This window comes from Eublepharis macularius, chromosome 2 (genome assembly GCF_028583425.1).
Source record: "Eublepharis macularius isolate TG4126 chromosome 2, MPM_Emac_v1.0, whole genome shotgun sequence".
In the NCBI taxonomy this organism is placed as follows: Eukaryota; Metazoa; Chordata; class Lepidosauria; order Squamata; family Eublepharidae; genus Eublepharis; species Eublepharis macularius.
In genome coordinates, this window is record NC_072791.1 from 187,519,369 (window position 1) to 187,545,546 (window position 26,178).

A 26,178-nucleotide genomic window follows, 5' to 3' on the forward strand; every position below is an offset into this window, starting at 1 on the left:
AACTCTAATTTCTGGTAATTCCTAGACTTACCCATAATAGATGTAATAGCATGTGCCATGCAACTGGGTTTTTTTATTTTCCCCCTGCTACTCCTTGGAGCAGTGATGGGCAACAGGAACTCAGGGTGGGGGAATATCCTGCCCCAGCTGGGAGGGTGGCATCCCTGGTATGATTAGGGTGAGGTGTTATATCGGGATCAAGTGACTGGCAGAAGATACCATAAAATGTTGTAAGAAGGCAAATAAATGCAAGAATTTTATGTGGCAACAAATATGAAAACCATGGATGTTGTATTTATTTATTTCATTTATACCCCACTTTTTCTCCTCCCCCAAATAGGGAGGAGACCCAAAATGGGATTACAAAGTGTTTTATCCTCACAAACCTCTGTCAATTAGGTCAGGCTGTGTGTGTATGACTGGCAGTATCGAAGTTTCAGACAGGGTTTCTTCTAGAACAATGATCCCCAACCTGGCGTCTGTTGATATATTTCCTAGCACATACATTCTTAATCCTTCGAACGGCCAATTCTGGCTTTCTTCTGCCTCATTGGAGCACAGCCTTTATGTCAGTGGTGAATATTTGGAAACAGTTGCCTCAGTCATAGGAGGATACTTGGGTTGGAGCCTTCGACACTTTGCAATTGCCCCTCTCCCCCACAGCAGCCATTTTGTGATGGCACCCACTGATATTTTCAAAATTTCCATAGTGTCCACGGGATCAGCAAGCTACTGGACCCCTGCACTAGAACAACAACTTTAGAGGTATACATAGAGATTTACTATAGTAATGTCAACTAAGGCTAGTCTTACTATGTGTCAGTTTCTGTTCCATGGATCTTCCCCAAAATATCCACACCGATCAAATCAGGCAGAGACAGATTCAGTAGACAGATTTTTTAAATTCAGGAATCACAGTACAACCAACTAACGTAAGGCAGTTGCCAAGAATGACTATTTAACTGTAACAATACTGACTATATACTCCTTGCCCCTTCCTTTTCCTATGGAACTGAACTCTTGGCTTTCAATGCTAGAAAACAGCCTTTCAGTGCTAGAAAACTAAACTCCAACTATGTAACTTCCCTACCATAACTGACGGGCTAACTCCTGTCAGACATTAAACTGCAACTATGTACATTCTGCCTTCTGTGCCTGACAGGATAACCCTTGTCTGACACTATGGTTCACATGGCCTAACTAGGCCCCACATTTGTCCTTTCCAGAACTTAATGTAAGCAGCCAGCTTGCAAGCTAGAAACAGGCTGCTGCCTTGTTGGATGACGTTTCTCCTCAAGGAAGAACTGTGTTGTACTTGAAATATGAGACTTGAACCAAAAGTGTTGAATTCCACCCCCACTCCACATAATGTGCAGTCGACTCCTGACATCATTATGCTGTGTCCTTTCATACCTCCATTTCATGGTTCACAGGGAAACAGAAATGTGGTGACATCAGCACAAAGGCGACATTATCCTTTTTCTGGCAGAATCCTTGTGCCTCTTAGAATGTGCTCTTCTACCCTCAACTTCCTCAAACATTTCTTCATTGCACAAGGTGATTAGGAGAGCCAGTTTGGTGTAGTGGTTAAGAGCGCGGGACTCTAATCTGGAGAGCGAGTTTTGATTTCCCACTCCTCCACTTGAATCCAGCTGGGTGACCTTGGGTCAGTCACGGCTTCTAGCTCTCTCAGCCCCACCCAGGGGTCATTTCCTAGAAAAAGAACTGCAGGAACTCATTAGCATAACTCATTAGCATATGCCACACCCGCTGACATCACCGGAAGTGTGTCAGAAGGCAACATCCACCCCACCCCCCAGGCCCTTTCCACAAAAGTCTCCAGGTATTTCTTTAAAGGAAAATGAACTCAAAGCAGCTTACCCACATCTAGAGAGCCAGCCCTACTTGCAGCAGCTCACTCTCTCAAGTCACAAATGAAAATAAAGCAGTATGAATTCCAAGCACCCTGTGTTCCTTTGGAGCTCAGCACCACTCAGCTTGCACTCACTCACTCATTTACTCTCCCCCCTCCCAGCCACAAATGAAAGTAAAAGAGCAGAGCAGAATAAATGCAAGCAGCTTGCTTTTCTTTGGAGCCCAGCACCACTCGGCATTCACTTATTTTCTCTCCCCCCGCCCCAAGTCACAAACCAAAGTAAAAGAGCAGAGCAGAATGAATGCAATCACCATGCCTTCCTTTGGAGCCCAGCACCACTTGGCATTCACTTATTTTCTCTCCCCCCGCCCCAAGTCACAAACCAAAGTAAAAGAGCAGAGCAGAATGAATGCAATCACCATGCCTTGCTTTGGAGCCCAGCACCACTCGGCATTCACTTATTCCCCCCCCCCCAAGTCACAAACCAAAGTAAAAGAGCAGAGCAGAATAAATGCAATCACCATGCCTTCCTTTGGAGCCCAGCACCACTCGGCTTGCACACTGAGGAAAAGTAATCACGTGGGCGGGGACAAAACCCACGTGACCTCTTTTTAGAGGTACCAGAACGCCGTTCCTGTGCGTTCCAGCTCCAAATGAGCCCTGGCCCCACCTATGTCACAGGGTGTTTTGTTGCGGGGATAATGACATACTTTGTAAACCACTCTGAGTGGGTGTTAAGTCATCCTGAAGGGCGGTATATAAATCGAATGTTATTTATTGTTATTATTAATATAAATCCACAATGTTCATTCTTGCAAGCTGATATAAATGAATTAATGTATAAGGTATTTTGCTGAGAATGTTTGGATGCAGTCTAATCCTAGGAATATTATTTTACTGGACACAAAAACCACATGTTTAATTATGAAAAAGTGCTACCACATATAGCATGTATAGCAACAATGAAAAATGTATATCTTGTGAAATTATAAATGCAGCTTATGCACACACTGTGTGTGTGTATACAATATGCTGTGGTTTCTGTACCATTTTAGTTTGTATATGTTATGGCTTCAACAGAATGTGTTTGCCTTAATTATGTAAGAATGGATTGGTTTGTTGTACTTATGAGATTTGTCATAAGCATAGCTTTAGGAAGCTAGATTTGCGGGGTAAAATCCTAGTTTGAAATGAAAAAAAAAAACCACCATTGGACAAAGCAATATTTTTCTTTCATGCTATTGCTGTTGAAACCCTGGTTATTTTGAAGGCAGTGAGATGTTGCCAGAGGATTTGGTGGTTGTGCGTGTATTAAAGGCGTATGGGAAAATGTCAATAAGTAAGTGACAGAGTGCTATTACTTTGAAGAGAGATGCAGAAATTCTTTTGAGGGAGAAATAAATGGTAAATAACTAGTACTCTCCTATGCATATTTTGTCTGTACATAGTAGTGATAGCCCAGGCAAGCCCAGTCTTGCTTTATTCTTCTCCAAAATCGGGTGAAAGGACTATTCTTCCCAGGCAACAGAAAGATTTGTTTGAAAAAGTTAAGCATATATTTAGTAATGGCTTCCATTGCACGGAGTGTACATTTGAACAGAAGACATGGCTGACTCTAATATACACTATACAGTGAGCCTGTCATCTGGATAGTAATAAGAAATTACGGGTTAGACAAACTTTCAAACTTGTGGTGCTGATGCTCTGAAGAACCCATTTCCTTGATAATAGCTCCTTTTTATAGCTGTATTCACAGTGAATCAGAACATTTTTCTTTCTCTAATGAAGAATGCTGAGCATCTACATCCATTTTATTAGATGATGTGGACCCTGTAGATAATGTATTTACTATATCTATATTGGTACTTTGGAATCTGCATAGTTTTTGGGTTTTTGTCATATCACTTTCTTGTTTATCACACCATTTCTTCCTGTTTTGCTTCAATTAGTTTGGGTGAGAAACACATGTCCTGTTCTAACCTTTTTTCCTCCAGACCAATTCAGAAGAGATTCTCAGGGGTTTATGCCATTCAGCCCCAAGGATCCTCATTACTAAGTGATAGACAAAATCTATTACATATTCTCTAGTGAATTAAATCTCTGGATTGTAGAGCAACTGTGTGCCATCCAGTGATCACATGAAACAGGCAGAGCAGATGCCATTGTAACGGTAATGGTCTCTGGCCGCAAATAAATTCAATTCAGCCCCTCCTGCTTGAATTACTTTTAAGCTGGTTATTATAACTTAAGACGAGCTTTGACTTTTGAGCCTGTTTTGCATGTTTCATTTTTACCAGGTACATGGTAAACCCTGGTATGTGTCTGCTACATGCCTTTATTTCACTGCATAATCAATTTTAAGTGTCCTCTGTTGGGAGCCACAAAACCTTTTTATAACGAAAGAATGTAACAATTTCTGTTGTAGTCTGTCAATACCACTCCATAGTGGTCTTAGGAAAAATGATAGAGCTTTGTATTTCATTTACTCCAGTAATTTCATCTGGGTAATTCACAGCTCATTTAGATCATTAACAGGGAAATAACTTTGCTTCCCAGCTGTTATATTTCTTGCAAGCCCCTAAGTACCAGCAGACAAAAGGGTGTGCTCTCAGCTTTCAATATCAATCTGCATGAGTCTTTTAAATCTGACTATAACACTTTAAACCTGTGTTTTCTGCTTTAAAACATACAGATTATTTAACAGCCCAGTAAAACTTCGTCTATAGAGCATAACCGTCAAATGTATATTTCATGAGAGAAGCAGCCATGAGGAAAATCAGAAAGGTCAGGGAGGGGTTCCATTTCAGTTGCACTTCCCCTTCAAGAACAGGCTCACAGTGCTGTAGGGTCCTGCATTGCTTATTAGGTGTATTCATTTGGTATAAAAATGAGAGAGTATTGAAAAAATCTATTAAAATGGTGAATTAGGTAAAGACGGTAAATACAGCTGTAGCGATGAATGAACTGCTTCTTTCCTAGAGGCCTTAGAAGAGAAGCTGCAAAGAGTGGACAGGGTTTGCCTTGGGGTGGAGAAGTGGCGAGAAATGTTTTAAATAAAATAAATAGAATCCTCTTCCACCAGCCCTAGTGTTTGCATTGGTTTCCCCTGACGGAGAAGGCATTTTGAAGCTAGCCCCATTTGTTTTTTGTATTCTGACAGAACTTGGACTGAAAAACGATGATCTTGGCCAAATTGCTACAATTCTCATGCTAGGAATTGTTTCAGAGATCTCTTTCTAAATTAAGATAATGTTGGGGGGAGGGTTGTTAAAATTTACTAGCATCCTGATATCTTTTTGTGGGGGATAGTGCATCTAGAGTTTTTGTGGGGCTGTCTTCCTTGGGCATCCATGTATTTTTCCTTGAGCTTGTGGAGTATGCTAGGCTACATTTCTCAGCAGTCTCCAGCATCCTCTTTTTCTATCGAAGTGCAGACATTAAAAAAATCTTCTTTCCCTACTATTTTTCACATCCCCTCCCCAAGGCATCCTCTACTCCCTTGGGGGAAAAAAAAACCTAGCAAGGGTCCTCAACTTTTACATCACTCTTCTGCTCTTAAGAAGTGCTGCTTTAGAACTGGAAATGAAGTATAGCTGTCTTGTGGACACACTGACCTGAGTGAATGAACGGTTAACAAGATTATCTGTAGAAGAGATTTATTTATTTTTCCACAAGGCTGAAAAAATTATATTATTCTGAAACTACCATTGCTAGGAGGGAAGACCAGTTCCCAGTCCCCCTATAGAGATGTCTACAGATGCATTCTACATCAGCAGTGACTCTGAGACATTTTCCACTTGTCCTAAGGAGAAGTTATCCAGACCTTCCCTGAAGTTGCAAGTACAGGCCCTTTAAGACTAGAGCCCTACTTCTCATGTTATACTTGTGTTATTTTACTTGTTATATTTCAGTCTTGATAAATGCTTCCTGCTTAAAGTAACAGCTGTGGTATGTTGCTGTAAGATAAATAAATCTTTATATAAGCTGAGTGACAGTTGTTGCTTTAACACTAATGCTGCAATTCCATGCATGCTTGCTAGTAAATCTTGTTGAAATCTGTGGGTCTGGGGTCTGAATGAACATAAATAAGGTCATACTGTTAGTATTTATATAAAGCATTTCAAGTAATCAAAGTGCTAATAATTGTGTTATCTCAATCCTTTCAACCATTGTTTTTTTTAAAAAAAAATCACTGTCATCAATTGGACAAATGTCAAAGTTAGGTGCTTTTTTCTAGTTAATAAAGTTACATAATGCAGTTTGCATTTGAATTCAGAGGTACAGATGAACAGAGCTATAGTTTAGATGTTTTTATCTTTGAAGGAATTGCTTAAACTATAACGAAAAGACAATTGAAAACCTTATAATAAGACTTAGTAGGTGTATTTATTACAACTGTCCATACCTAATTTTAATACGGGCCAGGTGTTTTCTTTGCCAGTCCAACCCAAAAAAATTGTAGATGAAAGGATGTGAGCAGACTCTGTGGTTCAGACTGAGTCTGATGCCAATTACGATTGAATGTATGTAGTGAGTGTATGTATGCTCCTAGATGTATTTGCAAGATCATAAGCCGTGCATATAAAGAGGGTGATTTCCACAGCAATATGCTAGGCTCAAAGCACTTATTTTTTTCAAAGCACTTATTTCTTCTTGGAAAATCTGACTGGAATTGTTCATTTCTGAGCATTATGGACAATTCCCTTCTTGGGAAGCTGACTATGGGAATCGTTGTATATGCTGTCAAGAAAATGGGCCCTCATAGTTTTTTTTGGTTTTTTCAAATGTTTGGTTCAGGCTTTTGAGCCCAGTTAAGCAAGGCCCATCTCTGGAGAATTATGACTTGCAGTTGTCTGAGAAGAAATGTGATGGAACTGAGATACAAGTGCAGATGAGATCATGGGATTCCTCCTTGTATATCAATTAACAGTTTGATTGTAATCTTCTACTGAAGGCTCTTTTGGTCAGCCAAAAAAAAATTCAGAGATACTTAATAGTGAATAAGGAATGTGGCACTACTTTGTTGTTGGCTGATAATAAAATCCGTGGCTATTTTAGTCTACCACGTTTTTACACTACCACGTTTTTATGTGGCAGTTATTTTTTGTGTTGTTTCATTCATATACTGGATCTCTTCTGGTGTGCATAGTCTTCATGTATTTAAATGGCTATCACTGTATACACTGCCGGCGCCAGGGGTTCTGGCGCCTGCAGCAACCCTCCAACGTGCACGCGCACAGCGCGCGCGTGCCACAGACTGCATGATGATGTCATCATGCAATGACGTCATCACGCAGTGCGAGATGGGGGCATTGGCCGGAGATGACTGGGGTGGGGGGCGGAGGGCGCTCTGCGCTCTGCACGCTGCCCTGGCACGGGGCGGGCTGGCTGCAGCAGGTGCAGCCCAGCCATGCCAGCTCCGCGGCGCACGCCTCTGCCCCTGACACCGCCTCCGGTGCCCTCGCACCCTGAGGCCACCGCCTACCTGGCCTCAATGGGCGCACCGGCCCTGACTGTATAGAAGATTTGCCAGTGCTTCGCAGCATAAAGATGTTCTCATCGGTTCTTTGAAATCTCTCTTACAAGTTATTCACAATATACCTATGATTCTATACTGTGGTTACCTTTAAATACTGGGTGATAGCTTGTTTATGGGAAATAGCTTATGCAACATAGGTATCACAGATAGTTCACTTTGAATAAAGTTGCCTTATCATATACAAGATGTATCAGTCAGTAGGAGGAAAGCCTCTGACTAAATGAGTACCCCTGTGTAAGTAATTGTGCCTGTTGGCCTGACTCATTACAATAGCACAAGCAACATTCGTCTAGAGCTGGAGGAAGTATATGAAGAAGTTTAGAAATCTCTTGTATGTTTATGCCAGTTTTTTTTTACCAACTATGCTACTGACTAACTGAGCTCATAATTCTGTTTTCTATTACCATGTTATCTTTACAAGTAATGCAGTGTTGGATAGAAATGAGTAAAAAAAAATGAGCTGTTCAGTTTCTGGCTTGAATGTCATATGCAGTTTCCTCTGAGAATTTGAACTGGATAATGTTCTCAAATATTAATGAGATAATTGTTATGTTTTGGAAATAGATTTATGGCATGCATATGGTCAATTATATGCAGTGCAGAAATCTAACAGAAGAGAACTTTTTTTCTTAAATAGGAAGAGCCCATACATTTCAGTTTGGGTTTTTTTGTTCTTTGAGCCCATAAAAATGTTCAACTTTTTGTGTCTATGTGCTGGAGACAAAGCAGTGTTCACAGAACACTGCACAATATCCCTAACTGGTGTATAAGGATCACTATCGGGGAGCTTTCCTTGACTTAGCTGACCAAAGTTCAAGTAGCCTCCAGTGCATTTCCCATGTTACCAGATCTTATTGGTAGCTTGTTTCATACTGAGGGCTAAAATATATATCATATTCTGTTTTTTTGGCCAAAGTTGTCTCCCTAAGCTTCTTTTGTGTACACACAAGAAGCACGCACGCGCGCACACACACACATGAATAACATTGGAAATCAATACAAATGTTCCTTGCTGAGAGCATTTGTAGCTGAGCTGAATCTAGACAGATGGGGAGTTTCCTGCCTGTTCCCTGTACTCTCTCTGGTAGTCCTATTATCAGCAGCAGGACACAGCAGAGAAGGAATACTGAACTGGAGCAAACTGGATATGAACTAGAAAAAACAAAGCTAACGTGCACATGTTGGTTTTGTGTAACTGTGTGTGTGTGTTTGTGTGAAGTCACTTCTGACTTATGGTGACCCTATGAATGAATGACCTCTAAAACATCCTGTCATTAACAGATCTTGCAAACTGGAGAACATAGCCTCCTTTATTGAATCAAGCCATCTCATTTTGGGTCTTCCTCATTTCCTACTGCCTTTCACTTTTCCTAGCATTTGCTTAACTAGTATGCATATTTTTCATTGACTGTTCGCTCCCTGTTAACTTTCAATCAGTAAAGCTTCCTAGCCAGCTTTAGGTAAAGAATGGGTTTGGATGAGATTGTCTCCTTTCTGTTGTTGTATTGATACCTAAAGCAATCATTTCTGCAGCAACATGGAAAAGTCTTGCCGCTGCTGGGACATGCATACTCACTATTTTGAGGAATATTTTCTAAATGCTACCTAAGAGACTGTGTATAATTCAGTATATTATTGGGGAGGGAAAATGGCATAGCTGCATTACAAGATCATTTAATACTATTAGCCATTACAACATTTTGGCTTAACAGAGTGGTGAAAGCCCCTGTTCAGTCTTGAAGTTCACCTTGAGTCAGTCACTATTGCTAAGCCTAATTTACATCACAGGCTCTCAGTGAGGAAAAAATAGGAGAACATTCCTGAGCTCTTTGAAGACAAAGTGTGAATTATCAACCCATATGATCATTACAAACTGGAGGAAGTAAAGTGTGTCTTCCAACTTCTGATCCTAAAATAAATACCGAATCTGACTCTCATCTTGAGCATGAATGACCTGTATACTGAAAGCTATACAAAGGTAAAGTACAATTACTGCTTCTGAGCATCAGATACCAAAAACACAACAGAAATGAAGTTTGTACACAATGAGACTAGAACAGAATGAGTAAAATGTAATTTTTGGATGTCTTCTATTACAGCTGTAATCTCAAGAAGCCAAGAAGGACCTGGAGAGATGGGAAAGGCAGTCCTTATCCCCAAGGATGACCAGGAGAAAATGAAAGAGATGTTTAAAATCAACCAGTTTAATCTAATGGCCAGTGATTTGATTGCATTCAACAGGAGTTTACCTGATGTAAGGCTAGAAGGGTGAGTCTAAAAAAATTGTCTTGGCCTTGCTTTTTTGATTCTGAGGAATTTGTAACATATCACATTGAGATTCCCAATATTTGTGAACAACTAAATACTTGGCTATTTTGTGGGTTTGTGTGTCTTATCAGAGTAGCATCTTCCTTTGCAAGTTGATTGGATTTTATAAATAAAAATGCTTCACAGAATGGATTCTCACCTTGGAGAAGAGATGAAAAACATAGCATGTATTGTTTTCTTCAATTTATAGTTTATGTTGATGCCTCATGATGGGGGGAAAGAACTTGGCATTGAAGGGCTTGTGTTCAAGCTCATGATTCAGCAATCTGTGTGTTCTCTTCTTTGCCTAGGATAGTTGCCAACTTGACAATGGGTTACAGAATTCTTCCATAGAAAACATTTAAATGCCAGAAAACAAAGGTATTGTATGAAGGCAGCTAATTCATTGTCTAGGGTAGGTAGATCACAGATGTCGTACTGCTTTGGTGAGGTAGGTGAAGGGAGCAGAAATAAGTTGGAAATCAAATACCAGCTGAGAATCTGAGTAAGGGCTTCAGGAACGAAACAGAGGAGTGGTGCATGCTTAGGACACCCATCACCCAAGTACTAGGCTGCCAGATTTTGTATAGAAACACGGAGCTGGGTATTGGGTTCAAGGGTGAAGGACTCAGAAACATATGTGCTGATGTAATAATTGCCTAGTTAGGTTAAGAGTGTTGGTTGCTTCTTACAATGGTGAAAGTGGCAAAGCAGTGCAAGAATCTTGTTGGAGTTCTAACAAACAAGCAGAGTTTGTTCATTTAGAATAGTTTTTGGAGTTTGGTGGGAAAATGGAGATGAAAGTGGTAGTGAAAATTCTTGTTGGATATCCATTCCTTAATTTGGTCTATGTTTGTTCCATTGCTTTGCTTTCAGTAGTTGACTGGAACAGTTAATTGAAGGCTTTGGAGTGTGTATAATCATACGTAAATTGCTGGAGTAAATAGGCATGTATAGGGTTCTGAAACTTTTCTAAAACTCTAATTTTTTATGGTTGCAACATTCTGGTGTGATTCATACTAAAAAAAAATGAAAATGCCGTTATTTTCATGCTACCTGATCCTACTATTCCTTTAGCATTCCAGTTTCTTTCCTTCACCTCTGTTCCATCTGGCTATGTATAGAATGTGTTACTCCAATAATATGTGCAATTTTTTGTATTGTCCTTGGGTCAGGGGCCCATCGAATTGGACTTTGAGGTCCACTCTTCCTGAAATCTGGGACATCTTTAGTGGACAGGAAGGAGTAGGTTGCCTACAAACTTGATGGAATTTTCTTTAAAAATGACTGCCCCCCCCCAGCCCTTTGGATAGTTTTCTCCATAGGGAATAATGGTCAGATAACTTTGGGATTCTCTAAATGGATTAGAGAATCTGATGCAGATTTCAGTGATATTGAATTTTTATGGTATCCCTGAAACCCATGTCTGGATCAACCAGATTTTTTTTTTAGTGCAAACCACTGAGTAATGCTGACAACTACCACCCTATCTGTCAGGATCCCACCCCCCATATTCAGTCTTTGATAAGAGTAGTCCTAGATGAAGCATTAGTGGCAGGCTATATTGATGGTAAAATGCATAAAGCTCTCATCAACCCGTTTCCCAGGACGCCAGTATTTTACGTTATGCCTAAGATCCACAAGAATATCTTCCCTCCGCCTGGTCGCCCCATTATATCTCGGAGTAATTCCATTCTTGAAATCCTGGCGAGATATATTGATCAATTTTTATAGCCAGCCGTTATGCAGACCCGTTCCTATGTTAGAGATTCTGGGGATTTTATACAACAAACTGAGTGTCTAGTGGTCAGTGAGGATTCATTGTTGGTTACGATGGATGTTACTTCCCTGTACACTTCAATACTCTATGAGGGAGCGCGAAATGTTATTGAGGGCACTTTAAGCTCACATCCCAACTCTTTTCCACCCACTGAGTTCTTGATATAATTATATGATTTGGTTGTTGAAAAGAATTTTTTTCATTTCGCTGACCAATTTACAACAGAAAGGAGTAGCCATGGGCAGAGCCACGGCACCCAGCGTGGCTAATCTCTATATGGCGAACCTCGAAGAGACCTTGATTCTGAATAGACTTACCAACCCGTTCTTTGATAATATTCAGTTCTATTGTAGATTTATAGATGATTATTTTTTTATTGTTTCCCGGGTTGAAAATTTTGTTCCCATGGGTGACTGGTTCAATACCATAGATGGAAATACACAGTTTACATGGCAGGAGAGCAGAACTAATGTTAATTTCTTAGATGTTACGATTTATAGAACAGCAGAAAACACCTTGGGAGTTAAACCTTATAAGAAACTGACCGACCGTAATTCTTATTTATAATTCGGTTCTTACCATCCTCATCATCTTAAGATAAACATACCCTATGACCAGTTGCTCCGCCTTAAACATAATGCCACGGAACATTTAGAATATGAGAGGGAATCCAAGAATACCTTACAATCATTTTATAATAGGGGTTACCCCAGTGGAGTCCTATATGAAGCCCGTAATTGTGCAGAGGTTGTACCTAGAGGGGATTTGTTTGAAGTGAAGACCAGTCCTGTTTGTAATCGTATCAGGTGGGTGATAGATTTCATGCCCAAGGCTCAACAGGTACGGAGAATAGTCCATAAATATTGACCCCTATTGTGCGATATTAAAGGCTGTGAATCACCTCCCTACGTAGGCTTCAGGTGGACTAGAAATTTAAAGGATTTGATTGTCCATTCTGACTTCAAAGTAACCCCTAGAGGCTCCATCCCTCCACGTAGTCATTATAGATGCAGCCACTGTCGCCTGTGTCCTCTAGCCATAATGGGAGATCAGATTCTTGTTCCTTCATATAGTAAAACCATACATTTAAAAGCTCTGACTACTTGTCAGTCTATGGGCGTAGTTTATTTAATTATTTGCAAATGCAACAGGTTATATGTTGGAAGCACTACGAGGCATTTAAAAACTCGCTTATTAGAACACATGTCATGTATACTGTTAAAAGTAGCAGAGGCTCCACTGGTGGAGCACTTCGAGAGTTTTGGCCATAGGGAGGACGATTTTAAATTTATGGTTCTATTTTTGAACCCGAATATTCGTAGACGAGACTTACAGAGAACATTGCTGAGAAAAGAGGCACAGAGGATTTTCACATTAAATAGCCTTAAACCTAAGGGTCTAAATAGTGAACTAGACCTTTCATGCTTTTTATAATCTCCTTTACAATACTTGATGCAGTAGTTAAGATTTCTTGACAGGAGCATACCCAGCGGAGTGATGTAATTACTTCCAGTATATATTTCCACCCTGTTGTATTGGTCTGTGCATGAGGAAGCCAGTTGAGACTCATTGTGACTATTCATTGATTGACTGTACTGAATAATATGACTGAACACGTTTGATTAACTATTGGTAAGACTTTATTGATTTTGCACAACACCTTGGATACTGTTTTAGTGTTAAATAAGATGCAGTAGTTTTGTATAATTGCATGTTGTTTTTAGTTGTGGTGGATACTTCTTGCCCCTGAGGAGGTTGTCGACACGAAACAGCGGAATCAAGCCGGCGCTGCATGTCGGGAATCGTGGGTCTTGAGAACTGCATCCCACCGGTTACAGCTCCACCTGGAAAGAAAGAATATACTATTTATTGACTTTAATAAGAACACTTACCTGTTGGATGTCTTCCTTATTGGATCTTACAGTACTCCCAATTGTATGGAAATTTGTGTAGGTGCACTAGTTGTGATTTTGAGGTGCACCGAGCTTTGACTTTGATATTTGATTTATTGTGATTCTTTGACTGTACTGAGAGAGTTTTTTTACTACAATATACTGTTTTGATATTTTTTTGATTCATTACTGTTTCCTACTCGTGTGCTTTCACTCCCCTTGTTATTCTTTTGAGTAGGTTCCTCTCTTGTGGCTGTGTAGAATGTATTCTAAAGCATTTCTCAAATGAATAAGATTGCAGACTTAGTTCATGTTGGATGTTGCCACATCATCTTTAGGGCAGCATAGCTATGAAGCCCTGTGAGAAAACAGATTCGCCAGCAGATAAATTCAGAGTCACAATTTGCAATGGCAGGATCCATAGGGCTGAACAGGTCCCTGATTACTTACTTGGGAGGAAAATGCCTTGTTGCTGCTCCTTGCTGCTTCAAATTTAACAGTATGATTTTATAGCATTAGACTTTATCACAGTGGAAGATGGAGAACATTGTGGGGAAAAGCCTGATTGGTTGCCTAGTAACCACCTAAATGTCCCCTGTTGCTTTCTGGTTACAAAAGAAAGCGGTAGGTGGCACATAGGTAGTAGCCTAGCAACTATTCATGTTGTTTCTCTCTCCTATCCATGATTAAGATTCCTGAGTTCACTTGCCACAATGTCAGCTGTAAAAATTAGGGTGACACCTGGCAATGTGGAATGTGTGTGTGGGGGGGGGGGGGCGCGTTACTGTAGTTAGTGTGCCAGCTGGAAGGCTTTGGTAAGGTAGTTTTGACGTGAATGCAACTGCTTTTCAACTGTAACATTAGAATCTGGTTTCCTTGTTTGGTTATCATCAGTGTTTACCAGTTAACATGAATGTACAGCTCTGAGTTAACTGAAGTTAGTTCCCAGTCCCAAACCAGGATTCTAATCTAGAACTTAACCAAGTTTTAGAACCCAGTTTTGTACACACTCCATTTGTGCACTGGTTTGTACACAGCTCTACTTATTATCTGTTCAAAGTGATATCAGAATGCAGCCTATGGAGTGGCTAGACTTTTCGGTTTAGATATGACAGATTTAGATTCAAGTCCCTGCTGAGCTTATCCACAGGATCTGAGGGTGGCACACAAGTAATAGCATTCCTCACAGGCATCCCTCATGGGCTTATTGTAAGGGTCAGCTGCCTCTCAGAGTTTTTTAGATGTGTAGAGTGGGATACAAATGTAATAACTTTCATATTGGGTTGGGTAACCCAAGGAAACACTGTATTTGTGTCTTTTGAAAATCATTCATAACTGGGGTATTGTGACTGGAGTTCTCATGAGTAGATTCCATCTTCCCTGGCCACAAGGTCTCATATTGTTTGGCATCTTGCTGGGGCTTTCCTTGTCTCACAGGCTTCTATCTTGTTTACACAGTGTGCACTGGGTGAGATGGTACAGAGAAATGGAGAAGGATGTAATTGGTATCCTGATGCCACTCAACTCAGTATGGGGTCTGTGTATGTCTGTTTTTGAGAAATACCCCTCTCTCTGATATAATTATTGCTGTTTTGTAAACTGAGAGAAATAGAGTCTAGACCTGCCTTTCTCTCTTTCTCGCCATCCCTGTATTCAACTCCATACAGTGGGAATTTATCATAGCAGACAACCTGGTTCAGTGTATTGACTTTCAATGTTATTTCTGCTTGTTGGCAACTGAAATTTGAAACAAAATAGAATCACACTCAATATAAAGGTTCTGTTCTTCTGTCTTAGATTGTCAAATTTTGCAGTGCCAGGCTGCTGTTTGCCTTAGTTCATTGCTCAAATTGCAGGTGTACTTTATGTGAAGCTGTCTGTCACTTTCAGTATCTAGGAATACCTTCTGCTTTTTCAGTTTCCGCCCACAGGCTGTTAGATGCCTATTTTCATACTGAAAACAGTCAGTTTCCAGCAAATGGAGAATTAACAGCACAGCCCAGTGACAAATGAAGTAATCTTCTTGGTGTGCTTTTCCAAGGTGCACACCAAAGACATTTGAGTTTATAGAGGACTTTATCTGACCAGCTACAGACTATCAGACTTCCCAAAGAACTCTTGACAATGGAGGGCAGCCTGTCTCTGGAGGACAAACAGGCACCTAGATCATGGCAGTGATACCAGTGCTCCATATGTTGCTCGGTTTTTAAAAAGGTCTCTTTCTCTCATGTACCAAAGTTATTGCTTGCATACATACGTATTATAATACTACTCCCTAAAGCACTTTTTGCTTACCTCTTTCTAAAATCTTTTTGCTTTTACCTTGCTAAAATCTTTTACCCCTTAGCATTTTTTAAATCTACAAGAGTGAGGAATCTTTGAAACATTACCAGGAAGAAGGCAGACAGAGATACTAAAAGTCAGCAGTTCTGTGGCTCTGGTAATATCTAGTTCTATTCTGAAGTCATGTCAGTTAAATGGGTTTTCTTTCATTCCTTACACAATACCAAATTCTGTTTAGTGGCTAGTCACACTTGCATTCTGTCCTTTTTATTGTGCTGGAGAATTGAGCAATTATGATGGATAGCTTTAAGCACATTAGCATGGAAATAAAATTTTATAAAATGTGCCATGTTATGTTGGGCACACCTATACTGTATTGCCATGGAACTGGCTCCATATTGACCTGATGAGAGCTATTGTAGTGTAATGGCTAGGAGCTGTGAGCCAGGAAATCCTTGAATTAAATTTTGATACATCCAGGAACTCACTGAGTGGCCACAAGCATTCTGCACTCCTCTGGTTCAAAGGGGAAAAAACCTGACTACCAATACTAGTACTTTAACCAAGGCAGCAAAAAATTTCCTTTGGGGATGGGTGGGAAGGGGGAGAGAGAGAGAGAGAGAGAGAGAGAGAGAGTGCGCACACAATATGCACCTTTGAATTTATAATATCTTGAAAAAAAATGGACACCTAAACATGGGCAGTGCTGGGTACCAGCTAGAATCTTTAAACCTAGCCTTAGATTCTCCAAGAGCAACATCACCACAAAGAAACTTGAGTTTTAGGCAACACATCTGAATAACTCTGTTCTGTCCAGTTCTCTCCCCCAAATCCTGCTGTTCCATTCTATCCCCCATGAATCCTGGAGAGCACTGCTTTCAGACCCCACATCATTTGCTCCCATTAAAGAAATATCAGCCTATCATCTTTGACTTCTAGCTAGCAGTCAGCTTAACAAAAAGTAGTGGCTTAGCAATTAATATCTTCTTTCTCAATCACCCAGCTGCCTACATGCTTCCATCTGTAATATGAGGATAATAATACTGATGTACCTTACAGGATTATTATAAGGATTACAGAGGTAGTGCAGGTGAAACCCTTTAAATGTTACAAAAGTACTACGTAAATTTTATGCATCACTTCCAGCCTAGCTATGGTATTCTGATTGACGTTTATGGTCATGATCAATAATGTGAACTAGTCAGCTGTATTACTATTTGGGAGCTGTTCATAGTGGTTAAGTTGTTGGGATGTGAATCAGCACTCTGCTGGTTCGAATCCCACTGCTGCCATGAGCTTATTAGGTGGCCTTGGGTAAGCCACTCCTCTCAGGCCCAGCCCCCCAGTTGTATTGTGAGGTAAGTAATAACACTGTCTTCTTTCACTGCTCTGAGTGGGGCACTAATCTGTCTAGAAGAGTGCAGATTATTATTATGAAATGTATCTCCTGTAAAGCATCTTAACAGGGTTTTAAAAAAAAATTGGTTTGTTTTTCTTTATTTCCTCTGCATTTTTGCTCACTGAGAAAGTTGATAGTGATCCTTATTGGCATCATCCCTGTTTGCAGCAGAGTCCACCTTGTGAGTCAAGTAGAACTCGATTTTCCGACTTAATAGTGTAAGGCTATCCAGGCATGAAATTGCTTCCTTCATGTAGGGCAGTTCTTTTATTTGGCCTGGGCAGCCACAGCTTAGAAACTTGATAGTTACAAAGACTACAGCTGTTGGACAACCAGTTGCTACTTGGATCAGAGTTAAATTGTTACATGTGATGCCTTCCCTTACCTCCCATGTTAAATTGGATTAGAAAAGACATTAATTAGAGAGGGTCAGCTAATCAGCTAGGATTCAACCTGGGACCTTCTGTATGCCAAGCAAGTACATGCTACAGCCCCTTCTTCATCTTTCTTTTGGGATAAGAGCTTTTGTGCTCTGTTTGAAAAAGTTATACAGCTTCCATAGTGTAGCCCAGTTTTGGAATTGAAGGGAACACATTTTTGAATGCTGTTAGTAAAAGCTGCGGTACAGAAGACCCCACTAGTTTTCAGAATGAAGCAGCAGTTGTTTTGAAGCAATGGTAATGATAACTTAGGACCTGTCATAAGCATTTAGCAGCAGATACAGGGCCAGATACTGTGGCTACCACTTCTTTCACTTCAAACTAGGAGAGAGAGCTGAGGTTCTCACGTGAGCATTTGTAATATCAAATGAAGGGGGGAAAGCAAGTTGAAAAGGGCTATTGTGGGGAGATGAGTGAGGAAAGGGTTAAGCACATTACTTATTCACTGCTTAGGCACAGTATATGATGTCCATGTACATCCCTCACCACTTTATACTGCAGAACAATGAATGAGGGTTTCCAGCCCTGGTTTTTTTCCAGTAGATGTTGGGATCAGCCTCATTAGCATAATCTCCCCTACAGGTTTATGGTAATTATACTGCTGCTAAGATTTATGCTGTTATCATAATTTAATGTCTTTTTACTGCTTATCTTTTTGTATTTAATGATCGGTTTTAATTGAATAAGATTTGAAGCCACCTTGGGAGATTGTGTGCTGAGTGTTAAAAATACTTTCAGGGTAAAAATACTTAAAATAAATCAATAAGCCTAGTTGAAAGAGTGGGTTCCATTGTGAGTATGAATGTAGCAGACGAGAATGTTCTTTTAATATATGATCTTGCAGTTATACCATTATTACCTTTTTAGTATGTTTAGCAATAAAACTGAATTGTTGAAATTGTAACTGTTTATTAAATATATTTATGTTGTATATTTTTATCCTGTCCTTCATTCTAGGAGGAAGGGTAGTGTGTGGGTTCAAGGTTTCTGAGCTTCATAGCAGAACCGTGACTTGAACTTTTGTCTTCCCATTTCAAGGCACACTGCCTTCCATGAAGTTATGGCTCTCATAAAGTCCAGTTTCTAAGTATCTCTCCCCACACACACATTACTTCTTTTCTTTTTCCTTTTGTCTGCCTCCCATTTCATTTCAGAGTTATAGTACAAGTTTCTTTCTTTTTGGCACAAGTTACTGTATAAATATAATGCATACTAATTGCACTATATAATCATTAAAAACTGAAATATCTTAATACCCACCATCTAATTCTATGTCCAGTGTTATTTCTCATCTTTTGAGTAAATGCAAGCTACCTATTTTTAGGGGTTCTTGGATTCTATCTGAGATCAACTGGATACTTTAAATACTACAGATAAGATAATGGGACACTAACAGTGTCAATGTGCTTAGACTGGAGTAACTCTGCTTAGGATGGAACTGTAAGTGTCTGTAGAAAAATAGTCTAGGGCTATTTCTGACTCAGATTTAAGAACATTACAGCCACATATTTTTTTAGAACGTGTCATTAGTACCTTGAGAAGGCCTAGAGTTCTATCCTTTTTGGAATCTTAAAATGAAATTAATTTACTTATTGGACTATCTTCCTGCATTTCATGTTTCTAGTGGAACATAAGGCAACACAAATGTGAATTGTTAACTACTTTGTTTATAAGCATTATCAATTATGTCAACACAAGGTGTTCTAGTTAGCTAATGATTCCCCAACTGTCAGGTTATTTGGATCTGTGGCAGCAAAGCAACCATAGCATATGGTCGAAGGTTATCTGAATGGGAGACCTTGTCCATGCATTTCTAAAAGGTGTTCTGTAATTTCTATTAGTAGCTGGACATTTAATTTTGTTTGATTGAATGAGGGAGTGGAGCAGATAAAGCAAAAAAAAAAACCCTGAAAAAGCTCAAGGAAAACAGCCAGAGGGGTCAAAAGAGAAAATATGAGGGGGCTGGATCTTGGGTCCATTGGACTCAGTTGATTGCTTTGGGCTACTCTGTGTCTCTCAAGTTTTTACATTTTTTTTTGGCACTCAGGTACTGTTTCCCAAGTATACATCATGCTCCAGCTATTAAAACTGCATCCATTTCAAATCTATCTTTCCCATTCAACCTAAAACTAGGAGACAAAGAGGTAAAGGTCTTCAATTGCTTGGAGACACTAGGTTCCTTTCATAGAAGACAATGGGTTTTATGCTCCATCTGAATATTGGCCAAGATAGACCCATTGTCTGCCAACATACATTAAACATTCTGTATAGTTGTGCTTCTCAGAGTTGGAGAAAATACTCTCATATTAATAGTAAATTATTTTATAAAAGTAGTTAGTAGACAGTAAGTACAGTGGATAAGAACTTTAAATGAAAGCATATGTCCAGATGTGGAAGCATCAATTTCCTTTCTTCTAAGATTGGAATTCTCACTTGTCACAGGTTTTTTTTTTTTAATCGTTGCTTTTCCTCTCTTGACAGAAATCCAATTTAGGGGAGGAAGCTCTGAGACCAGCACATCTGTTACCTGCTTTATGAAGCACAGCACTGAAGGCTGCCTTATACCTATTAGTAAATTCTGAGCACCAAAAACAAGCAACAAATAAACCCACCCAAATGCATGTATTACAAAAATATATGCCACAATTCTTCTCCTTTTATAATAGTAGAGAATTTTGCCCCTTAGCTAATTGCTCTTAACCTAGCTTTTGAACATGATTAGAATATTAAAAAAGCATCTACGATTAAGCCATTAGTATGCAGAAAGAAATGGGAACCCAGTGAAATTTCATTAAATCACCTCTTCTAATAAAGTGAGGTGAGCATACAAGCTAATCTGAGTGAAGCTTGCATTTAATCGTTGGTACACAGAAAGAAGAAGACAAAGAGAGACGATTTTTACAAGGAGGTCACTGTACAAGTCATATGTGTCAGTTGTCATATCTGACTGTTCCATTATTTCCGTGTGAACATGGGGAAGGGCTATGGCAAGATAAGGAAGGCTATAAAGACAGCAGCATAACTTTCAATGGCACCCATTCACTTCTAAGTGAAAAAGATACTTTGTGGGAAGTGGGGACAGAACTGAGCATCACCAGTGGTGAGTAAGTGGAAAGAGGAAGGGAAACTTTTGTCCATGTATCCATAATTGCAGCCTTCCTGTTTTTTATCTTGTACAGACTGGCAAGTCTCATTCATTTCCATGGTACACAGTAAACAGGCTTCCACCAATGAGATGGGAAGGGAAATTGGTTGCTCACTCGTAAAGCTTTGAGAATTTTGAAGAATGGAGAGAGGATATTTTAGCTAGTATCTAATGGTGCATCAAGGAAAGGTGCAGAGAGAGGGTTGGTTTTTTTTTTACACCTTCCTAGGGTTGCATGAAGGAATAGCCTCCTGAGTCAGAGGGCTTTAGTGAAGAGGGAAAAGGGGGTGATGGAATTTATTTATTTATGTCATTTATAGTCTGCCTTTCTAACTGGGGCTCGAGGCATAATACACAGGGTGAGATTAGTACAGTCAATTTCAAGGACATTTCCATAAACAATGCAATAGGGTAAATAAAAACAATTTTAGCAAGACATAGCTTTAGTAAGAATCCAGTGCAGAGTTGAAGAAATGTTGAAACGGAACATAAGCTATTCTAGGGCTGACATTAGACCACATGAAGCACAAGTAGCTCATAGGAGCACATATTTAAGACAACAGGTAGTACGTAAGGCAACTTAGTGGTGAAGTCTATGGTCCTTAACTCATTAGCGAAGCATCTGAGAGCCCCTCCCTACAATAAAAAAGCCTTTTTGAATAATTTGATTTTGCATCGTTTGCAGAAAGCAAGGAGAGTAGGGACTCTCCTCACCTCCTCAAGCAGGCCATTCCACAGAGTTGGGAGCACCACAGAGAAAGCCCGTGTACGAGCTGCTGTTGATTTCACCCATGTGCAGAGTGGCGCCTGCAGGAGACCCTGTTCAGATAAGTGAAACTGCCATGGAGGAACATAGGGAGGGAGGTGGTCCTGTAGGTGTGCCGGGCCAAGGGCATGAAGAGCTTTGTATGTGATAACCAATGCCTTGAACTGAGCACAGTAGCTGATAGGTAGCCAATGGAGTGACTGCAGAATGGGGATGATGTTCATACTCCTGCTCGCTCCTGATAGCAGTCACACTGCAGCGTTTTGCACCAATTGCATCCCAGTGACATCTAGTTGATTACTAATCAATATATCCAACTAGAATATTTACAGCCTGCCCCTTTACATTTTCACTCTATCTTGGTTCCATGGTGCTTATTATTACTTTGAGCCTAAGGCTGGGTCCAGGTTTGGGGGAGCCCTGGCCAAAATCACAGGTGCTGAAGTTAACTGTGCTCCATCTCTTCTGTTGCCACTTCCATATCTCATTTTTCTGCTTGCAGTTTATGAATTCAGAGCTTAAATGAGCTAGAGGGTTGATCTTTCACTTCCTCCAGTGTATCTGTCGAGGAAATTCAAGATTGTCCTAGATGCTTCTTCAACATCCAGGGTTTTTTCAAGCAATCAGGTGGGAGAGGTATTAGAGCACAGCTCTCTTGTGCAAGTATGGCTCTTTTGTTGACTTCTGTCTGGCATCCTTTTCCAACAGATTGTCCCCTTTCCTGGTGAGACCAAATGAACTAAGCATCTCAGGTTGTTGGGGAGTCCAAGGCTGCGAACACTGAGAATGCTCCAGCACACTGAGTTTGGACACTAGCCCTTCTTGAACTTTTGAACTGTTAGGAAAACTGGAACACTAGAGAGAGCCTACAGAAACTTAGTTAAGTGGGTACCCTGATTGTGGTTATGAGTCTCCTCTTTTTCCTTTTTTAAAACTTGCAAGCATCTCATTCATTTTGACTTAATAAAATGATCTCTATCAGTTTCTGTATTTGTGAGATCAGGGGCTGTTTGTTATTTGATTAGACTGATGCAGTTGGGGAAAGCGTGGAAAGAATCTGTAAATTATCCACTTCAGTTACTTCAGAGATGCAGGAGAAGATTAGGTTTTAAAACTGCTTTTTGTATTTTTTTTCAACTTGAAGTACTCCTTCATCTGTAACGTTTTCTTACTCTGGCACAAAGCTTTTGGAGCTTTTAAGTAAATGAAATTGTTGCATAGAGTAACTTCTGAAAAATTAATGCTGTATTTAGAGTTCAAAATCCCCAAGGAAAGTTTGATATTCAAGCCCACATTCAAGGTATGTCATTGTTATGAATAGTGACAGCCGAAGGTGTGAGTGAAGTGTCTTTGTTCTTGCAAACTGCAAACCTATTTATACTGCATAATAGAACACGAGAGAGCCATTTTCATGACACTTTTCCTCATCTATCATCTGCTAGATGTAAGGATTGATTGGCTATGGAGATTTTTGGTTTAGCAAAACTCAACCAGGTAATGGTGATGGAATTGTTTTTAAGTGCTGCCTCACTAAGTGGAATAAAAATTGTAAATTATGTTACCTTTCATCAGCACAAATTATTGCTTAAGGTTGCAGTAACTTGTGGAATTTTTTTCTATTATACATGTTGCCACTGGAAAACTGTGGCAGTCTTCTGTTCTACTATATAAAATGCAAGCCATGTTGCCGACGACTCACTTTTTATCTGGCGCAGACATACTCCTCCCCATGCCTTCAGCACTCTCCCGCTCTCACTTTTTATCCTGGTACAGGCACACTCCTCCCTGCACCTCTCCTCAGCGCCCTCCTGCTCTGGCCTCTGGGCTGCTGCAAAGCTCCTGCTTCTTGACAAGAAGTGTGCTCAGTCCATCGGTTTGCCTGGCCCCCTCATGGCGGCAAGTGGGTGCTTTGCAGCGGCCCCCAGGCCAGAGTGTGAGGGCACTGGGGGGAAGATGAGCAGGCTGCTCTTTCCAGGAGGGGGTGGGGGTTGCCATCTCTAAGTTGGGAAATTCCTGGAAATGTGGAGGGCGGGGTGAAACCTGGAGATGGCAGGGTTCGGGGGAGGAAAGGACCTCAGCATGGTATAATTCCATAGAGTTCATCCTCTAAATCAGCCATTTTCTCCTGGTAAACTGATCTCTGTGGCCTAGAGATATGTTGTAATTCCAAGAGATCTCTAGCCACTACCTAAAGCTGGCAACCCTAGAGAGGGCCCGCCAAATCAGTTTTCTAGAGCCCATTGTATTTTTTCACACAACGGGCTTTGTTACTAATTATATAATAATTATGAGTCATTCTTGTCTTAGATACCTGCTTGAAATAGATGATGCTTCTAGATAGTTTTCACACGCAACATACTGCTGTACTCATAGTATCTGAATATTGTGTACAAGTAACAAAAGGCAGTGATAATTAACACAAAAAAATCAGATTTCAAAATGATATGCATTGTGAACCTCTTTGCGATGTATGGATTGGCATTGGTAACTCCTGTTGTCTCCAAATGTACTTGGAGGTGAAATACTTCAATGTGGCTGTTACCCAAATAGGAAGTCTTCTTAATTGGTTGAGGGAATTAGCATTAAAGAAGACAAGCAAGAGGGAGTAAGTGGGATTCTCCACCTATGCAAATGGGGATTATTCCCTTAGAGAACTCTCAAATAAAGAGGCAGATGTTCAACAAGAAAGGTTTTTTAATTAAAGAGAAATTAAAAGGCAAGCATTCAGAAAACCACATACAGAGCTAACTAAGAAAATAGTGCGGAAATGGGAAAATAGTTGGGGAGAAGGGCAATAATTACTGGTCTCAAATAGGAGGAAGTCTGCAGAAGAAGCAGTGTGAATGACCAGCATTTCATGGAGAGAGGAGAGGAAGCCTAAACAAATTTGGGGGTATGCAGATTGGTCCCAGAACAGGAAGCTCAGTTATAGGGCAAAATGTTCCCTGAGACAATGTTGATGTCTTACCCCCCCAAAACAATAGCTTAATGACTTGTCTGAAGGTAGGACAATAAATTGGGAGAGGTTTGTTATGAATATCTGGGATGGACTATAGGCAAAAATACTGTTTGATGACTTGGCAAAGTACTGGATGGGAAGGCTATCAGGTGTGCTGAATAGCTTTAATTAAGATAAGTGGGTAAGGGGAGGTAAATGAAGGTGTTGATGGGATTAGGTAGGGAGTTTTCTCATTATCTCTGCTGCTCTCTGGGGCAAGGGGACTGTCAATTAGTCATCCCTCCTCTCTGACTGTCCTGGTAACTTTCCAGTCTCAAGGTAAGCTGGCATCTGATCTTCCTGGCATCAGGCAGTGCCTAAACCTTATGGCAAGGGGTTTATGATATTCCATATCTATAAACTGTCCTTGGAGTGTGGGGAGGGGGTTGGACTGCTAACAGCTGGGTTTAAGAACACTGGATGTGATCTGGATGTGATAATGGATGTTCCTTAAAAATAGCTAGCTAATGAATCTCTCTACACGAGGCATCTTACACGAGGACACTCAAGTGTAGGGAGATGCAGTGTTAACTGGGAAACATAGTTCAATTTCACCTCTCTACAGGAACCAGGAGGGATCGCTACTCAGAGGGTTTGTTAATTTCATCTTGGCCTCCCCAGAGGCTCTGTCAGTTTCACCTCCCTGAACAAACCCATTGAGGAGTGATCTCTACTGGCTCAGTCTTTTTAAACTACTTTAAACTACTCTCCTGTAGAGAGGTGAAATTGACAGAGCCTCTGTCTTTTTAAACTACACTTCCCGGCTAACATTGCATCTCCCTACACTGAAGTGTCCTTGTATAAGAGGTCTCATGTAGAGAGACTCAATAAAACATGAAGCTCAGGGGTTTGCAGCCAAAGGTAAAAATAAACTAGCACCTAAATGTGTGTACAGGTTAGTCATATGCACATGACATCTCTTGGGATTCTAGCTTATAGATCTAATATAAATGTTTAATTGGTATGGGAAGGAGAGAAAGAATCTTTAAAAGCCGCAGGCTAATCTTGGGGTAACTGTTTACATTATTAAATACAAGCAAGGGACCTGCAAAGACTTGCAGGGACCATCTCATTTCCCCTTGTATCCTCTCCCTCACTATTTACTCTTTTCTTTCCCCAGTAGCCCCCATAGCCTCTTCCTTTTCCTTCTTTCTTCTCTTCTTTTCACCTGCTGTTATGACCCCTTTTGATTTAAAAAACTTAAATGGTACTAGAGACATTTTGAAATTCAAAAATAATAAAATATTTTATTTAACATAGATGGGGAAGGTCCGGTGAAATCAGAGTTTCTGCAAACCTCATCAGAAGCATCAAGTTTGCAGGATAATAGAAAGAAAGAGAAACCCTAATATGGTGGCCCCTCGGCCACCTTCACATGCACAGAGGGAAGAAGACTTCCCTGAAGATGCAGTTGCTCACTCATCCAACCCCTCACCTTCATCATTAGAACTGTCTTTCCTATACCAGGACATGAAGATTAAACTATAAATAGATAGCATTGTTATTTTTGTAAGACTTACAGGTCTTCATACCAAACCTCTAAAATAAACCTGTGATTTTGCCTTGATTCAGACAGATCACATTTTGTACTTTGCTGACTTGCTGATATAAAAGGGTAATTAACTCTTCCAGGGTCACAAGGGAAAGGAAGAGTCTCTGCATTTACAACTTCAGCTCTTGTAAACATACTAAACGGAAAGGTGTCAGCACAAACATGACAACATTGCAGTTCATAACAATCTGTATCAGTATT

At 40.3% G+C, this 26,178-nt stretch overlaps 1 protein-coding gene across 4 annotated transcripts in view; it reads left to right on the plus strand.

The window, feature by feature from the left end:
* GALNT13 (polypeptide N-acetylgalactosaminyltransferase 13) overlaps positions 1-26,178 on the plus strand; it is a 261,092-nt gene that overhangs the window by 60,849 nt on the left and 174,065 nt on the right. For 3 of the 4 annotated variants that reach the window (XM_054971446.1, XM_054971445.1, XM_054971447.1), the window contains exon 2: positions 9,515-9,683. In XM_054971446.1, coding sequence (XP_054827421.1) covers positions 9,515-9,683 — 169 coding nt within the window. The remainder of the gene's footprint in view (positions 1-9,514; positions 9,684-26,178) is intronic. The other variant, XM_054971448.1, reaches the window with a different exon arrangement.